At 36.1% G+C, this 14690-nt stretch overlaps 1 protein-coding gene across 1 annotated transcript in view; it reads right to left on the bottom strand.

Annotated features, from left to right (window-relative positions):
• The window catches only part of LOC144451713 (metabotropic glutamate receptor 3-like), a 60501-nt gene that overhangs the window by 3000 nt on the left and 42811 nt on the right, over positions 1-14690 (bottom strand). The window contains exons 4-6 of the mRNA XM_078142617.1: positions 3829-4046; positions 1758-2073; positions 317-859 (exon numbers count right to left, since the gene is read on the bottom strand). Of these exons, the coding sequence (XP_077998743.1) occupies positions 317-859; positions 1758-2073; positions 3829-4046 (1077 nt within the window). The remainder of the gene's footprint in view (positions 1-316; positions 860-1757; positions 2074-3828; positions 4047-14690) is intronic.

The following is a 14690-nucleotide window of genomic DNA, read 5'->3' as shown; positions in this document are numbered from 1 at the left end:
CTGAAATGAATGAATTAATAAATAAACGTCAATATAGGGCCATCAGTATCTCTATTTCGTTATAAATATATTATATATCTCGTCATGCCTAAAGTCCAAGCTATTACCAAATTAAGAATAAAATGTAAATGTAAAATGAAACGTCTTCTTCTACTAGGTTATCATGTATTTTGTAGATAGTCTGTCGTTTTCTTATACAATCAATTCAGAGTGAAACAAATAATATAATTATATAGCCAAAACATGCTGTTGGTGCAACTTTGTATAATTGTGTTCCGTTTTATGTGCAAATGCATAATTCACAAACTTCACTCACCTGTGAAAGAGACTTTTCTCAAATAACTTAGAAGGTTTGCACCCTTTAAGTCTCTCATCTTTGGGCATATTCCATAGAAGTCCTCACCACAAATTTGTGCCTGGATATTGGTCAGAGCATGTGCAAATGCTAATACGGCATCAGCAACGAATTGCATTTTGGGAGATGATTGTTCGTAGATGCCAATGCCAGCCAACGATTCATTCCCTTTGCAGAGCGGAAGGTCATGGTTGAATGGTGTCTCGTAGTTCTCTTCCAATCGACAGTTAAACGTTTCCTCCCAGTATTCGAAAAACCACGGATTTCTATCACTCAATGCAACGGGGGTTTTGCGAGTGAAGTACTCATCAAACTCATCTACATTGGAGAAGAGTGGACTGAAAGCAATGGCGCCCTCTACGGTACGTTCACGGCCATAGACAACGTCTTTGTTGCCACTCCACCCGTCACTCCCTATCCAGATGAATTCTCCAGTACTTCCGGCACGCTTTGCCGCCTCCATCAGCGGTGTCACATCTTGTTCCAGTGCGAAAACAACGACAGCTGCAAACAACAAAAGGAATATCGTCAGCTATCGTATCATCATTTTTTCTCCTCCCCCCTCCACACACATATGCGTCATCATCCAGACAGGCTAATGTTATACTAGATGTCAAGGGTGCATTTAGTCTATCTAAACAGAACAGACAACGAACATCAGCTTGCTACGGTCATTAATATACTTCGGATTTGTTGTGGCAGCCGTCAATTTATCACCTTTTATTTTTAACATGTTTTGACTTTTGCATTTGTTCTACGTCAGTCAACACTTTAAAAAGAGGGAAGGTCACTCGCTGTAACAATAAATGACTTAAATCAAACAGATAATAAAAACTTCAAATATCATTTGCGATATTCTGCATGAAAGGAGATCCGACTTCGTGCTTCCATTCGCACATTGTAATTTTAAACTCCTTGTTCAAATTGACTGTGACGTCACTATGCTTGCACTGTGATCAATTTTAATGACTCAAGTCTGACAAATTGTCCTTGGAATATACATTGAGGAAAAATACCTAATGAGAGAAGTCTGAGAAGTATCATTTTTTCTTCCTTTCTGTCTAGTCGTGTAATCCAAATTATCATTAATTTAAGCTAGGAATTCTACTTCTGATAATAAGCTGTTCAGTTTTTTTTTACATATCACGTGATATCAATACATCATATGAGTATCTTTAACCACAGATAACTTGTCTGTGCTTTAACGAGCACAAATCTGCAAACGCTGGTGTATCTCAGTTGGTCTTCGCCATTTCCTATATTTTCTCTTAATCTCCCTACACAATAAATTATCTACACAATCAATCAAAGAGTGACATTTCAAAGTATTGGAGGCATTTCTTAATTACTTTTGATGATAGTATTTTATTGTATTACAACACATATACATTAACTTTCCTACCTTTTGCATTAGGTTTTCTACGAAGATTCCTGATTATTTTATCGAAGTCAGCTTCCGTAGCTAGTTTCTTATCTCGTGGTATTTTCTCTGATATAGCAATACAGATATCTCTTCCTTTAGCCTCCTCTTCTACCTCTGCGAAGCCATTACTGCCATAGTTAGAATCCTCGTACACGACAGAAATATAGGTCCAGTTAAAATATTCGATCAAATCGACAATGGCCTGAGCTTGGTATATGTCAGACGGAACCGTTCTTGAGAAGTATTCGAATCTTTCTTTATTGCTAAGCTCAGGACTAGTTGACCAATAACTAACCTATGGAAGAGATAAGAACGTTTCAAAATTGATCAATAGTATTTCTGTGCCGCGGATCACCCCTTATTTGTTAATTCAGGACAAATCAGAAGTATTTTCACAAAATCTTGTTTAAGTACTACTGTGACTTCAAAATTTAAGGTTTAACCAAGTTTACCATGTTGATAATGTATTAAATTGATATATATAATATATAATATATGATATACTCAACAAAACATAATTGTGTTTCAAGGAGCTTCCACCTGAAAAATGTGTATTGGGGAATGATTAGCACGTTTTCAGGTTAGGCGAAAATGTAAAAACAAATGTTTATTTCAGGGAACATGACTTAGGGTAGTAGGTCGATCGGAATTTTATTTTTGAAAAAACTTACTTCGACCCTGACCAATACTTCTGTGAAAGTTTGATGAAGTGTAATAGAAGTAAATGAAGACATTTATGTGAAGTAAACAAACGCAATATACAGACTGTGTTGTATAAATTCAACATCAGCTTACAGTTTAAAAAGACCTGGTTTATCTGGAATGGGATTTTAAAATAATTACCAAATCGGAAATAAAAGTGAATTTTTCGTTTTGAATGTAAATATGTTTAAATTTACACGGAAATAAAATTAGTACCATTGTATCTTAAAATTTCTACATGTAAAGAAAAATATTTACGGTCTGTGGTTTATACTAGGGTAGGTCGCGTAATCGGAAACGTACATTGTTTTGGCAATAGCGTTAAAATTAGTTAGTGGACTTCGCTGCTACCATTGGCATTACTAAAATAAACGTTAATACATCACACATATTTTATTCTAATAACTAGTTTTAGTTGCGGCATCTACGTCATGTTAAAATGTCAATTATTTACTAGCAAATATTATATTAATCTACAAAGAGGGTCCTCTTTAGTGTCAAAACGGTTTGAAAAAACTCAAAGTGGGATTATGGTGTAAATGCATTTGAATATGTTTTAAAATAAGCTATTTCTTTGCGTCTGAGCGTTTTTAGTCCACAAAAAGGCTTGCAGATGATATCCGAAACATCACAGAATGATTGGAACTGTGATAATGATCAAAAGTTGAATTCCAAACCCCCTAGATAGTGTTCACTGTGACTACTGAATATAGCAACATGTATAATACATATCAATTCATGGATTCTTATATTACATTATAAACTAGTAAGCTTGGAACGAGATTTCGTCGCAGTTATTGTCAGAATCGAAGTTTGTCAAGCGACTGCTTGATGTATACACAGTATAGTGATGGCGATAACAGTTAACTGAAAGTAATTTTATGCCAAAAGTAATCGTAAAGACATCCTCACGATTTATGTCTACGTGGGCAGTTGAAAAGGTTTATGGAACATATAAAATAATCAAATATTTCTCCCGTTATTTCGTCAAATCTATAACTCCGCTATATCCGGTTTTGAGGATATCGTAATATGAGAAACGTGAGATATAACTCTGATGCATGTTATAGCTCCAGTGCTAGATTTATTCAACGTCAAACGAAAATACAATCCCCAGCATTTCAACACCTTGACAGACTACTGGGAGACACGTATATCAGCGTGTTTAAATTATCTATGACATGTGTGAAGATTTGAGATGTTTTGCGTTGCAATTATACAATAAATCTCGGGATAAAACTGACATTAACCGGCTCGTATTTCTTTTTAAGCCAAAAACCCATTTATTTGTGTGTGAAACAAAATCCATAGTGGGTGTAGAATGACAAAACAGTTAAATGATTTTTACCTGGGGAATTCGAAATAATCTGAGAAGGTTTGCTATTTGCACTGATACGACGCTAGAGGATGCTCCAACTACACCGGCTATAGACACTTGTTCTGTGACAGATCCATCCGAACACTGGCACTGTGCTTCGCTTCCAAGTGTGCTTGCTCCTCGGATGAAATCAACCGCCTCTTCCAATGCCCTTGCATCACTGTCACAACTGTCGACTATATGGGCACCTGCGAAGAAATAACACATATAATGAGCTGTTCATGATGACTTGAAAATACATACCAAAACCTAAACATACTCTGAACATTACACAGAAATGCTCATTCTGTGACATTTACTGGCTACCGTGAGAATACGCATATTGTAGATATATATAATGACATATATTTTTTAACTCGAAAAGTCATTACGTTTAGACCAGGCAAAATAATTCATTTGTTACAATTGATTACATAATCCTATGCTGTTTTTACCTGCCGACTTCAATAGTCATGTAGGTGACAAAATTATCTAGAAAATAATCATATGTTTAGAAATAAATATAACACAAAAATAGAGATATTGAGAACCCGAAATATGGAAATCAAGACGTTCCCTACCAACCCCACTCATTTTGCAAGATATGTTAACAAATAGCTTCATACCAGCGGACCCTGACATAGTCTTACAAAGAAAAGGTATATGTCGAAGGGCTGACGAAATTGGGCAAAATACCTGTACGGCCAAGTGAATATTCAAAATATTGATATATATTAAACTAATCCTGGGTTTGTAAGGTTGCATAAGTCCAGGATTAGTTTGTCCCAATACGTCATACATCATGTATATTAAACTTTCAACTCAAAGCTGTGAGGAATCCTGGTCCTCACAAGGTGAAAGGCAGTTAGCGATAGCTCAGAGAGCTACCTAGATGCTAATTGTTAGTTTGTAATTAAGGTAGTTAGCGATAGTTCAGACAGCTATATAAATGTAACTTGTCACTTCGATTCACCATTATGGTCGAAGGCAATTAGAACTCAGAGAACTACCTATATATTAATTGTCAGTTCGCCATGGTCGAAGGCAGTTAGGTATACCACTGGCAGCTACCTAGATCACAATTGTCAGTTCGATTTGATCGAAGACACTTAGCCATAGCTCTGACAACTACCCAGATGTAAACAGTCAGTTTGCAATGGTCGAAGGCAGATAGTTATAGCTCAGCGAGCTAACTCGATGCTAGTTCACCATGGTCTAATTGAAGACAATTAGCCAAAGCTCAGCGAGCTACCTAGATCAAAAGCGTCAGTTCTCCATGTTTGAAGGCAGTCATTCATAATTCTGACAGCTACCTAGTTGTAAAGTGTCAGTTCACCATCATGGTCAAATTGAATGTAGTTAGCCATAGCTTTGACAGTTACCAAAATCTAAATTGTCAGCTCCACATGGACAGTCATGCTTCAGCGCAGTACGAAGCGACCTGTGTGACATACTGTGGTAATTCAGGTATCCTGTTCAGTAAAAATGTCTAGAAGTCGACTTTTATCTAGACCTCTGACAGAACGACTTAGTCTACCCTGGCCTTCGAGAGTTCAGAAATGCCTTCCGAGCAATTAATGGATGTCTCTCCTGGGAGATATCACTGGAATGTGCTTGTTTTTCTTCCATCTGCGGTCTCTAATGCAGATCTGACTGCGTACGATCTATAGTATTAGTAGGTTGGTTTGTGCAGACACGTTCTGTCAATCGATGACATACAAATGAAATTAGTAAGAAAAGGGGCCTCCGTTTGTAATGACTCATTATTAAATAAACTGATCCCCTTTTGTTGTTGTGTAGTCAAATCAAATTCTGTCTTTATTCTTGAAATTAGACCAAGTCAATCTTTAACTTTCTTTCATCAATTATTGTGTCGGTGAATGTATGATGTTGTTTCACTTTACATAGACTGAAACTAAAAACTGTACTATATCCGTAGGGCATAGTGGATATCCATCCTTCCATTTACTAGGCATTGTATCCGTAATAAACCAAAACTGAATCAGTATTCACAAATGAGTATTATATGTAATTATACAGAGAACTCTGTAACTGTGTATTGAATTATTTAATTGTGACCACCATGCTGTATAAATTTAGTAGACCCATAATATAATGCAAAATTGACTTGAAAAATTAATTTTAACTTTGGTGTTTATTTTCGATAAAATATTTTGTTACATAAAGATATACGTTGAAGTGTAGTTTATCGTATATATAATATCAGTATGACGGTAATGACGTCAGATGAGTAGAAACGAATTGTCGTCTTGAATTGTAATAATCTTACTAAGCAATGCTTCTTTTCATCGTCTGGGGTAACAAAAATCTTATTAACACTTTCTTTTCATCACCAGGGGTAACAGACATCTACTGTTAAACACTATTTCTCTTCATCGTCTGGGGTAACAAAATCTTATTACTTGCACTGCTCCTTGTCACTGTTGGGGGAGGGGAAAAATCGTACTGTTTCTTTTTCATCACCTGGGATAACAACAGTCGAAACACAACATTGTTTGTCTTTTGTTTGCATAAAATACCTTTATCGACAAATTGTTCCGACACAACTGGCTGCCATTTGTCTTTACCCAAGCAGGTATAACTTGAACAATTTTTCCACAGTTTTTGTTACTTTCACCTTATCTCTGTTATAATGTATAATTGTCTAGTGACCAACGATATCAGTATCTCAAAAATTTAGTTAGTGATAAAGGATTTAATGATTCAGGTGTTTATTCATACCATTTACACACGTACCTGTATCTAATGTACACAATACAGACTAAGACAAGTAGACAGGTAATTCATCTAACTAGATAGGTTGAATTGTCTCTAATAAACGTTTGATGTATTTTTCAACTAACAAACAGAAAAGAGGCAGGTAATTGTTGTGCATGTTTCCGAAGCTAGTTCAAATTGCTCACTAAGTGTGGAGACTGGTCTTATTACAACACGACTGACCTTGTAAACCAATATTATTTTTCTTGAATGTAAATCTCAAATTTCAAACATCCACAGCCGATCATCACTAATGCTTTTGATGGAGGTCTGAAATAACTTTAATACATAAATTGACACCAAACTATTGCTGACACATGTATATAAAGGAAAACAAAATTTCATATTCGTTCATCGTTAATTGAGCTCTTAGTTCAAGTTACGTATATTAAATTAATGACAGGTCTTCGATACCCCCCCCTCTCTCTCTCTCTCTCTCTCTCTCTCTCTCTCTCTCTCTCTCTCTCTCTCTCTCTCTCTCTCTCTCTCTCTCTCTCTCTCTCTCTCTCTCTCTCTCGTACTCTCGTACTCTCGTACTTTCGTACGCCTGTCCAATTTCATCAAGTATGAAACTTTGCTTAGTTCCAAGTTTTGTATGAGCTTTTCACATTCCCCATTCTCTCGGGTACTGAAGATAACGTCGACTTTACAAAAGTAATCGTGTAGGATTACGGCTGCAGTCTAATAGTCCTGTATTGTATATTTGATATCAGATTATATCATAATGCGTAACACACCTAAAGATAGTATTAGTATTTCATTTCTGTAAAAGTTTAACAGAACTGACTAATAGTTATAATATATATATGAACAAAGTTTGAAACAGCGACAATTCATGTATCTTTCGGTTCTTTGAGTTTTCTGTTATATATTTACCATTAAAAATACATTCACTGCGTAATTTTCCTATCAGACTCCCGTCAAGATGTGATGTGTTGTACATGCTGTTTTAGGTTTGATGAATGGACTACTAGTTTGGCTAATGCGTCATAGTACAGTATGCCGTAACAAGCTTTTCATTTCATTTCACTGGAAAGGTTTAGTCTACTAGATCGTGCTCAGACCGTTTTGATCACGTATGAAACATAGTTCGGGTATAATCCACTAAGATGTACTTTAAGTGGCTCAAATTCATCTTATTTTCTTATTCATGGTATTCAGCCTATTGCTCATAAAAGTTTCAAGATGTATCCCAGTTTTATTAGAAATGAAATAAATGTTAAATGTTAAACTAGAGGTACAGAGCAGATCGCTGTCAAATGCATAAAATGCGGACGAAGCAGATCAACATTGCTGGTTCGAATAGACAATAACAGAATGTACTTGTAGTATTGTTTTTTCCTTCATTTTCTACTGTTCATAGAGGTTAATGACATTACAAAGTAGAACACTTACTATACATGTATTAGTAGATCTCGTGTTTGTCATTTCCGCTCGTTGTCGATTTAAGATGTTATGTAAGAGTTTGTTAATATTTCGGTATACTTACACACATCACGTTGATTTGTATGTCACTATCCGTAATACGTATAGGTTTGCTTAACGCCTCGCCTCAGAAATTATACATCTTGGCCACTTATCGTAATATCTCATTATAGGCATAATCACTTAAAAATACATCGAGCCATTAATGAAAACATGTACACCCTTAAGATTGCATCTGTGAACGAGGTTGGACGGGGTTATGCTCTCACTTAGTATGTTTGTTTACTATATGTAGAAACAGTTTACAAGATTTATGAACACATTATTTATCAATTTATGTGATGAGTAATTGTGAAGAGATTGCTCCCGAGACAAAGACTAATTCGCTTGATTTGGAGAAGATGCAATTGGATGACTGGATTTTAATGATTCATGAAACTGTTATATTACTGGCATCTGTATCACCCATCGAGCTCAAACGTTTGAGGGCGCCTCTTTTTGGTTTTGTTTCTAGTAATTACCCTCACAACCAAAGTCATGTTCTCCACTGTCCTGGCTGGAAGTGTGAATCTGGTCAGCTTGGTGGAGGCATGCACCCTACAGAGCAGACTCTAGTTCGCTTAGTCTTCTAGTCGACAGGTATACACTAATTTTGATATTCTGTGCCTAATACCACCTTGCCCATGCGACATGTTTTGAGTGAAAATGGTGAGAGATGGGGCTGTAGTTGTATCATAAACATATTCAAGTCATCACTACAAAAGGAGTCGTGGTATTAGTATGATATACTTGGCCCTCACGCGTCACGTTGTATATCTACAAGCAATACAAGCATATCACTTCAAACCATTTAATAACTGGACAGCCTTTTTGTAGAACTATGAGATACTGGTAGAGTTTAGTTATCGTGCGATGTTATAAATCAGTGAAATTAAAAATACACATTCTGAAAAATGTAGTTCAGCTAAAGCTAGTATAGACAATGGATATAATTGTCTATGGGCTACCGGGCATTTGATGACGTCATTAAGATCATCATGTAAAACTAGACTTGGCCAGATTAACAGATTAGCTTATGTAGGACAGATGAGTAACATGATAATTTCCAACTGTGTTTTTCATAACTATATATGTTTATCCTCGAGTAGGACTCATCTGGATGCGGAACAATATGTTAGGTTCGAACTCCTCTTATAAATATTTCATCAATCCATTTATTCCCTATGACTACCATATATTAAAACCCCGATACTTATACTGTGACTTGGGTAGATGTATAGCTGTTATTATCCATGTAACAATGCACACTGATCCTGCAACTAGCATGTTTACTTGTGTTAAAAGCAATTTTTTGTCTTAAGGTTATTTTAGAACAGCAAATGACTTTATTAAAATTTTATAAAAGAACATGTGCGACAGTGGGTTTCAATAGCAGATGTATTACAATCGCTGACAGGCAAACACACTATTATTTATTTGAGAGATGAAAATCCAACTCCCAGAAGGTATTAATAATCGGTTACAATTACCACATCCATAGATGTAATACCCTTATACTTTTCTTTTGAATCTTTTATTCGGAGAGTCTCGGAAAAACATGTATAGAAAAAAATTTGGAGACAGCATATATTTTATTTCCCCTGTAATACAATCTTAATAGATCCCAAACGTTTACTTCTTTCCTCCAAAGGGAGTATCCATTTAAAAGCGTTATCAGTGGAAGTCCATGTAACTCTATCTATGTGACTATAGCACTCAGTGATTGTCGGCTCTTTGTAACTACAAAAGCCAAACACAGGATGATTGACAGATCAGAGATAAGGAAATTAAACTTTTTCTGGGGATATTATCTCCGTTGAAGTTAATATACAGAGTTTCTTTCAACTAGACATCCTGGATCGTGCGTGAGGTTATGAGCTTTAAGCCCACATTTAGATATATTGTCTAGGTAATTTTTCCTACTTTAATTCACACCGTGACAAATTGATAGTAGCAGTGAAGCAACATGATTAAGGTCAAGGTCAAGGACAAGGTCATACCAAGTGGTATAATTTACTCCAAATTACTGTAATATCGCCGTTGTATGAAATATTTAGTTAAAAATGTAGGGCAAATGATACGCGTACGATGTTGATCAGTGTCTACGATAGCTCTGGTCTACACTCAGCTTGTTATGGAATCCCGAGTGTAGACGAGAGCTATCGTTGACACAGATCGGCGACATAGATAGGCTAACTATCCGAATACGTGGTACTACAGTTCCTCTATTCTCAGACCCTGTAGGAAATTGTCTAAAGTGCATGGTCTGTCACATCATTCAAGGACTGCCCGAGGTAATCTGTATATGATATGTTGACTGTCTACGGGGTCTTTATCATGCTAAGGCCTACAAAATAATTGTTTGGTTCAGACCCCACCTAGTTTTTCATTGTCGATCCTAAAAGGTTTTTTTTACATATTCGAGAAAAAAAATAAAATCGCCTATATTGTGAACTCTCACTAGAAATAGAGGGTGCGGAAACTGACATCAACTGAAAAAGACAATATAAAACTATTCTTCCAATCTATAATGGCTGTACATCTGATAGGAAGGAATAAATAACACAGAGACCATTTGGAAAACAATGGAAAACCTGAACTAGACACTCACACACAAAAAAATATAATAAAATAAAATAAAAAATCTACCTTTCCCACCTATTCTAAAATTGAGTGTAATGGGAACCGTACAGTTTTTAATATGCCTAAACATGTACTGTAGTGATTTGATATATGGCATTTCTCCAAGACAAGACTTCCTGCCTTGAAGCAGATTACTTATATTTAAGGTAGGTGTGTCAGCATGTAGTCTGAAGGTAAACCATTAAAATGAACAGAGTTGGTGCCACTTAGTTTGAAATATTTATTATAACAGGTTGAATAATTTATAGTATATGTGTAATGTACAAGTGCACATATCCCTAACTACAACATCCCTAAAGTTGACGTAGCGTGAGAATCCAGGATAGCATATGGCGTGACGTAATAAAATGTTTTAATTGTCTGCCTTGTAAATGTCTGGATGTAAAGCGCGGTTTCATAGCCAGCTAAACCACGTTGTGAACGTAAGCATGTCACGAAGTAGAAGGATTTGTAATCTGTCGTACGTTTAAGAAAGATAACCATAATGTTTTAAAACTGAAAGCTTGTACCCATCAATCACGTGTTATACTGAGCCGACTATTAAGTCATTAGAGTGTCGATGTACGGTACTTATCGTAGGCTATTTACTTCCATTTGTTAACTCTAGCCGATGTTTTTGTTGACTGACCATGGGTGTCGAATTTAAAAGGTAAGGCTCAGCTGTACAGGCAGTCAGTCAAACTAAGTTAACCTTGTCAGTCTCTCAAATTGCTTCTTTTTCTAACCAATAATAATTATAAATAATTTTCTATAACTGTAAAGCGCTTTGAGCACCCTGACTGGGTGGGAAAGTCCTATATAAGAACCAACATTATTATTATTATTATTGTTATTATTATTCAAACAATGATATGCAGATGAACACACGGACACATGAGTTCACATATAACAATAGAATAGAGCCTTGTCCATCTCAGCTGCACAAGTTCCTCTGCATATATGACAAGCGGGAGATATGACACATTGAACGGAACATGCCATAAGCGCCGTAAACAGGCTACACAGGAAAGTACATGTAAATGATTGCGTGTTATGCTACATGTACGCCATCTTGTGTAAATACTCCATAGATGATTTCAATTCGTTGATCAACGCACGAGGAGATTTAACACAGGAAATGGAAACTCACCAAACAACGAGTTTACATATTTCTATCACTTGTCAACAGTTATATGGAAGATTGACATTGTTAGGAGACAAGACTATCGAATACCATTATTATGTTTCATTTATATACACTTTAAAGCAACTAAAACCTATCACGGTATACAATCCAAGACAACAATTGTCCAACCGAGCATTTTAATAGAAATACATGTTGTATGTGTTACCTCAAACAGCCGAACAGAGTTTTAGGCGCCAGGGATAGCTGTTCTGAGATAGACGTCTGATATGCTAAGACCTTATTATAAAGTCTCGCTGTGTTTGTAATTACACCATTAGTTTACACTGGGGCATCACAACGTGCTATTGCTGGTAGTCGTGACCCAATTCTATCCTAAGGAGATCTCGACATTTTTCTTAAATAATTGTGGCACCCCTGATGGGAGAAAAAACATTTCACTCTATTGACGAAATATTACACACACAATGTGTACTATTGTGTGATTTACATTGCATAGGACACTATCGCCCTTGTCATGGAGGTATTCTCAACCTGGGTTGACCCTTTCAATCTATCTCACTAATGATAAAGTCAATCGAATTTGAAAATAGCATGGACGATAATTAGTCTTGGGATGACACTATTATATTCGATGACAGAAAACAGATTGGAATTGACTCGGCACATTAATAGTAACACTTTGTATTGACACGAGTATTATGAAAGCTGTATCTGTCCAAATGGAAAGGTAATTGACAGGAGATGCATAGCAATATCCTAGATCAACAGTATTACCAAGATTTGAGTGTATGTGGCGAAGTTAATATCTCTCAATCTCTTTCCATCATATATGCTACCTTTCCATGCATTTTCCCTCCCTTTTTTACATCTCTTTCCTTGTACTAAATTATATCTTGCTCCATGACGTGTTCCCCATGTCCATTTACCCTTTTAGGTAGTAAAGATATCAAGTTGTTACTACATTGCTACCTTCTATGGTCTCACTTGATTTGATTCGCCTTTCAGTCATACGTCTCTGTCTGTCTGTCTGTCTGTCTGTCTGTCTGTCTGTCTGTCTGTCTGTCTGTCTGTCTGTCTGTCTGTCTGTCTGGCTGTCTGGCTGTCTGTCTGTCTCACTCTGTCTTTCTCTCAGTAGTTGAAGATGAAGAAACAGCAATTTTGACAGCAAAATGTACATCAGCTTGGTAGATCAAACGATTGACAAAGGCTATAACACAAAAGTGTCGTTGTCCAAGGCTGATCGAAAGCTCAATGCTAAAAAACTTTGATCTGCTTGTGCGTTTAACCTTTGTATATCAAGAGTAGTTTTATTTTATAATGCTATAATATTGAAAGGGTGTTTTCAGTCGGATATTGGTCGACACAATAGTTCCTATATAATCAAGGGTACGTGACAATGTATTTGATGAACTATGCAAGGGTACGTGACAATGTATTTGATGAACTATGCAAGGGTACGTGACAATGTATTTGATGAACCATCACGCAAGTTACAAGGATCACATAGGACCATATAAACATGTTCATCCTATCTCGTTGCTATGCAACAGACAGTGTGGCTATATGTTTGTTCAATCAAAATAACTCTTTAACAATCTTTGTGTATTTGTAGTACTCGCAATGGATCCAATATTTTATAAAGTCTAATAGCGTATTGTTTGGAGAAACAATTATCCTGACAACCTCTAACGGAAGTGCACTTCAATGATCATGAAAGTCAATGTGTACTTTTCGTGTCATATCCTGATGATAGATTGCCATGAAAATACATTCACTTTTTGAACTTTATCTTAGCCGTGACTCGTCAAATATTGTTCTGTAGGTACTGAAGTAAAACCTCTATAGTCGTCACAATAAAACTTGAGGTCATAATTAAAAACAGGAAATTTGAAGTGTGAATGGTGTTTGGCACTCAGATCTACTAACGTGTAGACAAGTTTGTTCTTTTCAGGACATGACAAATTTTCCATCTAATTCACCGTTTCTTGGTTTTAGAAGTGGTTGCATACCAGGGTTGTACGTACTTTGTCTAGGAAATTCCCGATGGCTGTCAGATGGAGAGATTTTCGTTGATACATACAATAACACAAAATGGGAAAATATATGGAAATAATAATGTTGCTTCTTTTCGGTTTTATATTTGACTAATACGAACAAATTACAAGGATTTGAACAATTTTTTCTTTAGTGGTGACATGCTTATGTTTCAAAATTGGTAGACAGTTGAATAAGAATGCTTCGAAAACTATACCTTCTCAGCTCAATGGCGCGTCCTGGCACAGTGACAACGACTGTCTCGATGAGTGTTAGTGACCCTGGAGTTAGTGTAAGATATATAACAGTATATCACATGGGAATTGCAAAAAGTCTTCTACATTCAGACATATGTCAAGTAATTAACGTGACGTGAAGTGGTGTCTGAAATGTGGTCCTACGATTCGTTGTCAAGTCAATAACATCATACATAACAATGTCTGCTCACAACCTAAAATGGTGTTACTTGACCCAAATACACTACTGTAACAGCAGAAATCGGCCATGGACATCTGCTATGCATAGTGCAGTTCGACATTGATACATGAGACAAGGTCATAATTCTGAACAGAGTTTTCGCTGACAATATTGAGTTTGACCTTTGCGTACATGGTATTTCAATAAAAAATCTTCACCTTTAACTACTAAATTACTACATGATCGTTAAGACTGTGTCAATGTCAAAGGTCAGTTTCAAAAACAAACATAAATGCCATGTCTACAAATATGAATGTACACAATTAAATTATGTCCATATGTGTAAAAAATGAAAAGTATGGAGTAAATTGCCAATTGACCTTGTATACTA

This window comes from Glandiceps talaboti, chromosome 21 (genome assembly GCF_964340395.1).
Source record: "Glandiceps talaboti chromosome 21, keGlaTala1.1, whole genome shotgun sequence".
Classification (NCBI taxonomy): domain Eukaryota; kingdom Metazoa; phylum Hemichordata; class Enteropneusta; family Spengelidae; genus Glandiceps; species Glandiceps talaboti.
The sequence above is the reverse complement of the archived record's forward strand: the minus strand, read 5'-3'. Positions and strand labels throughout refer to the sequence as shown.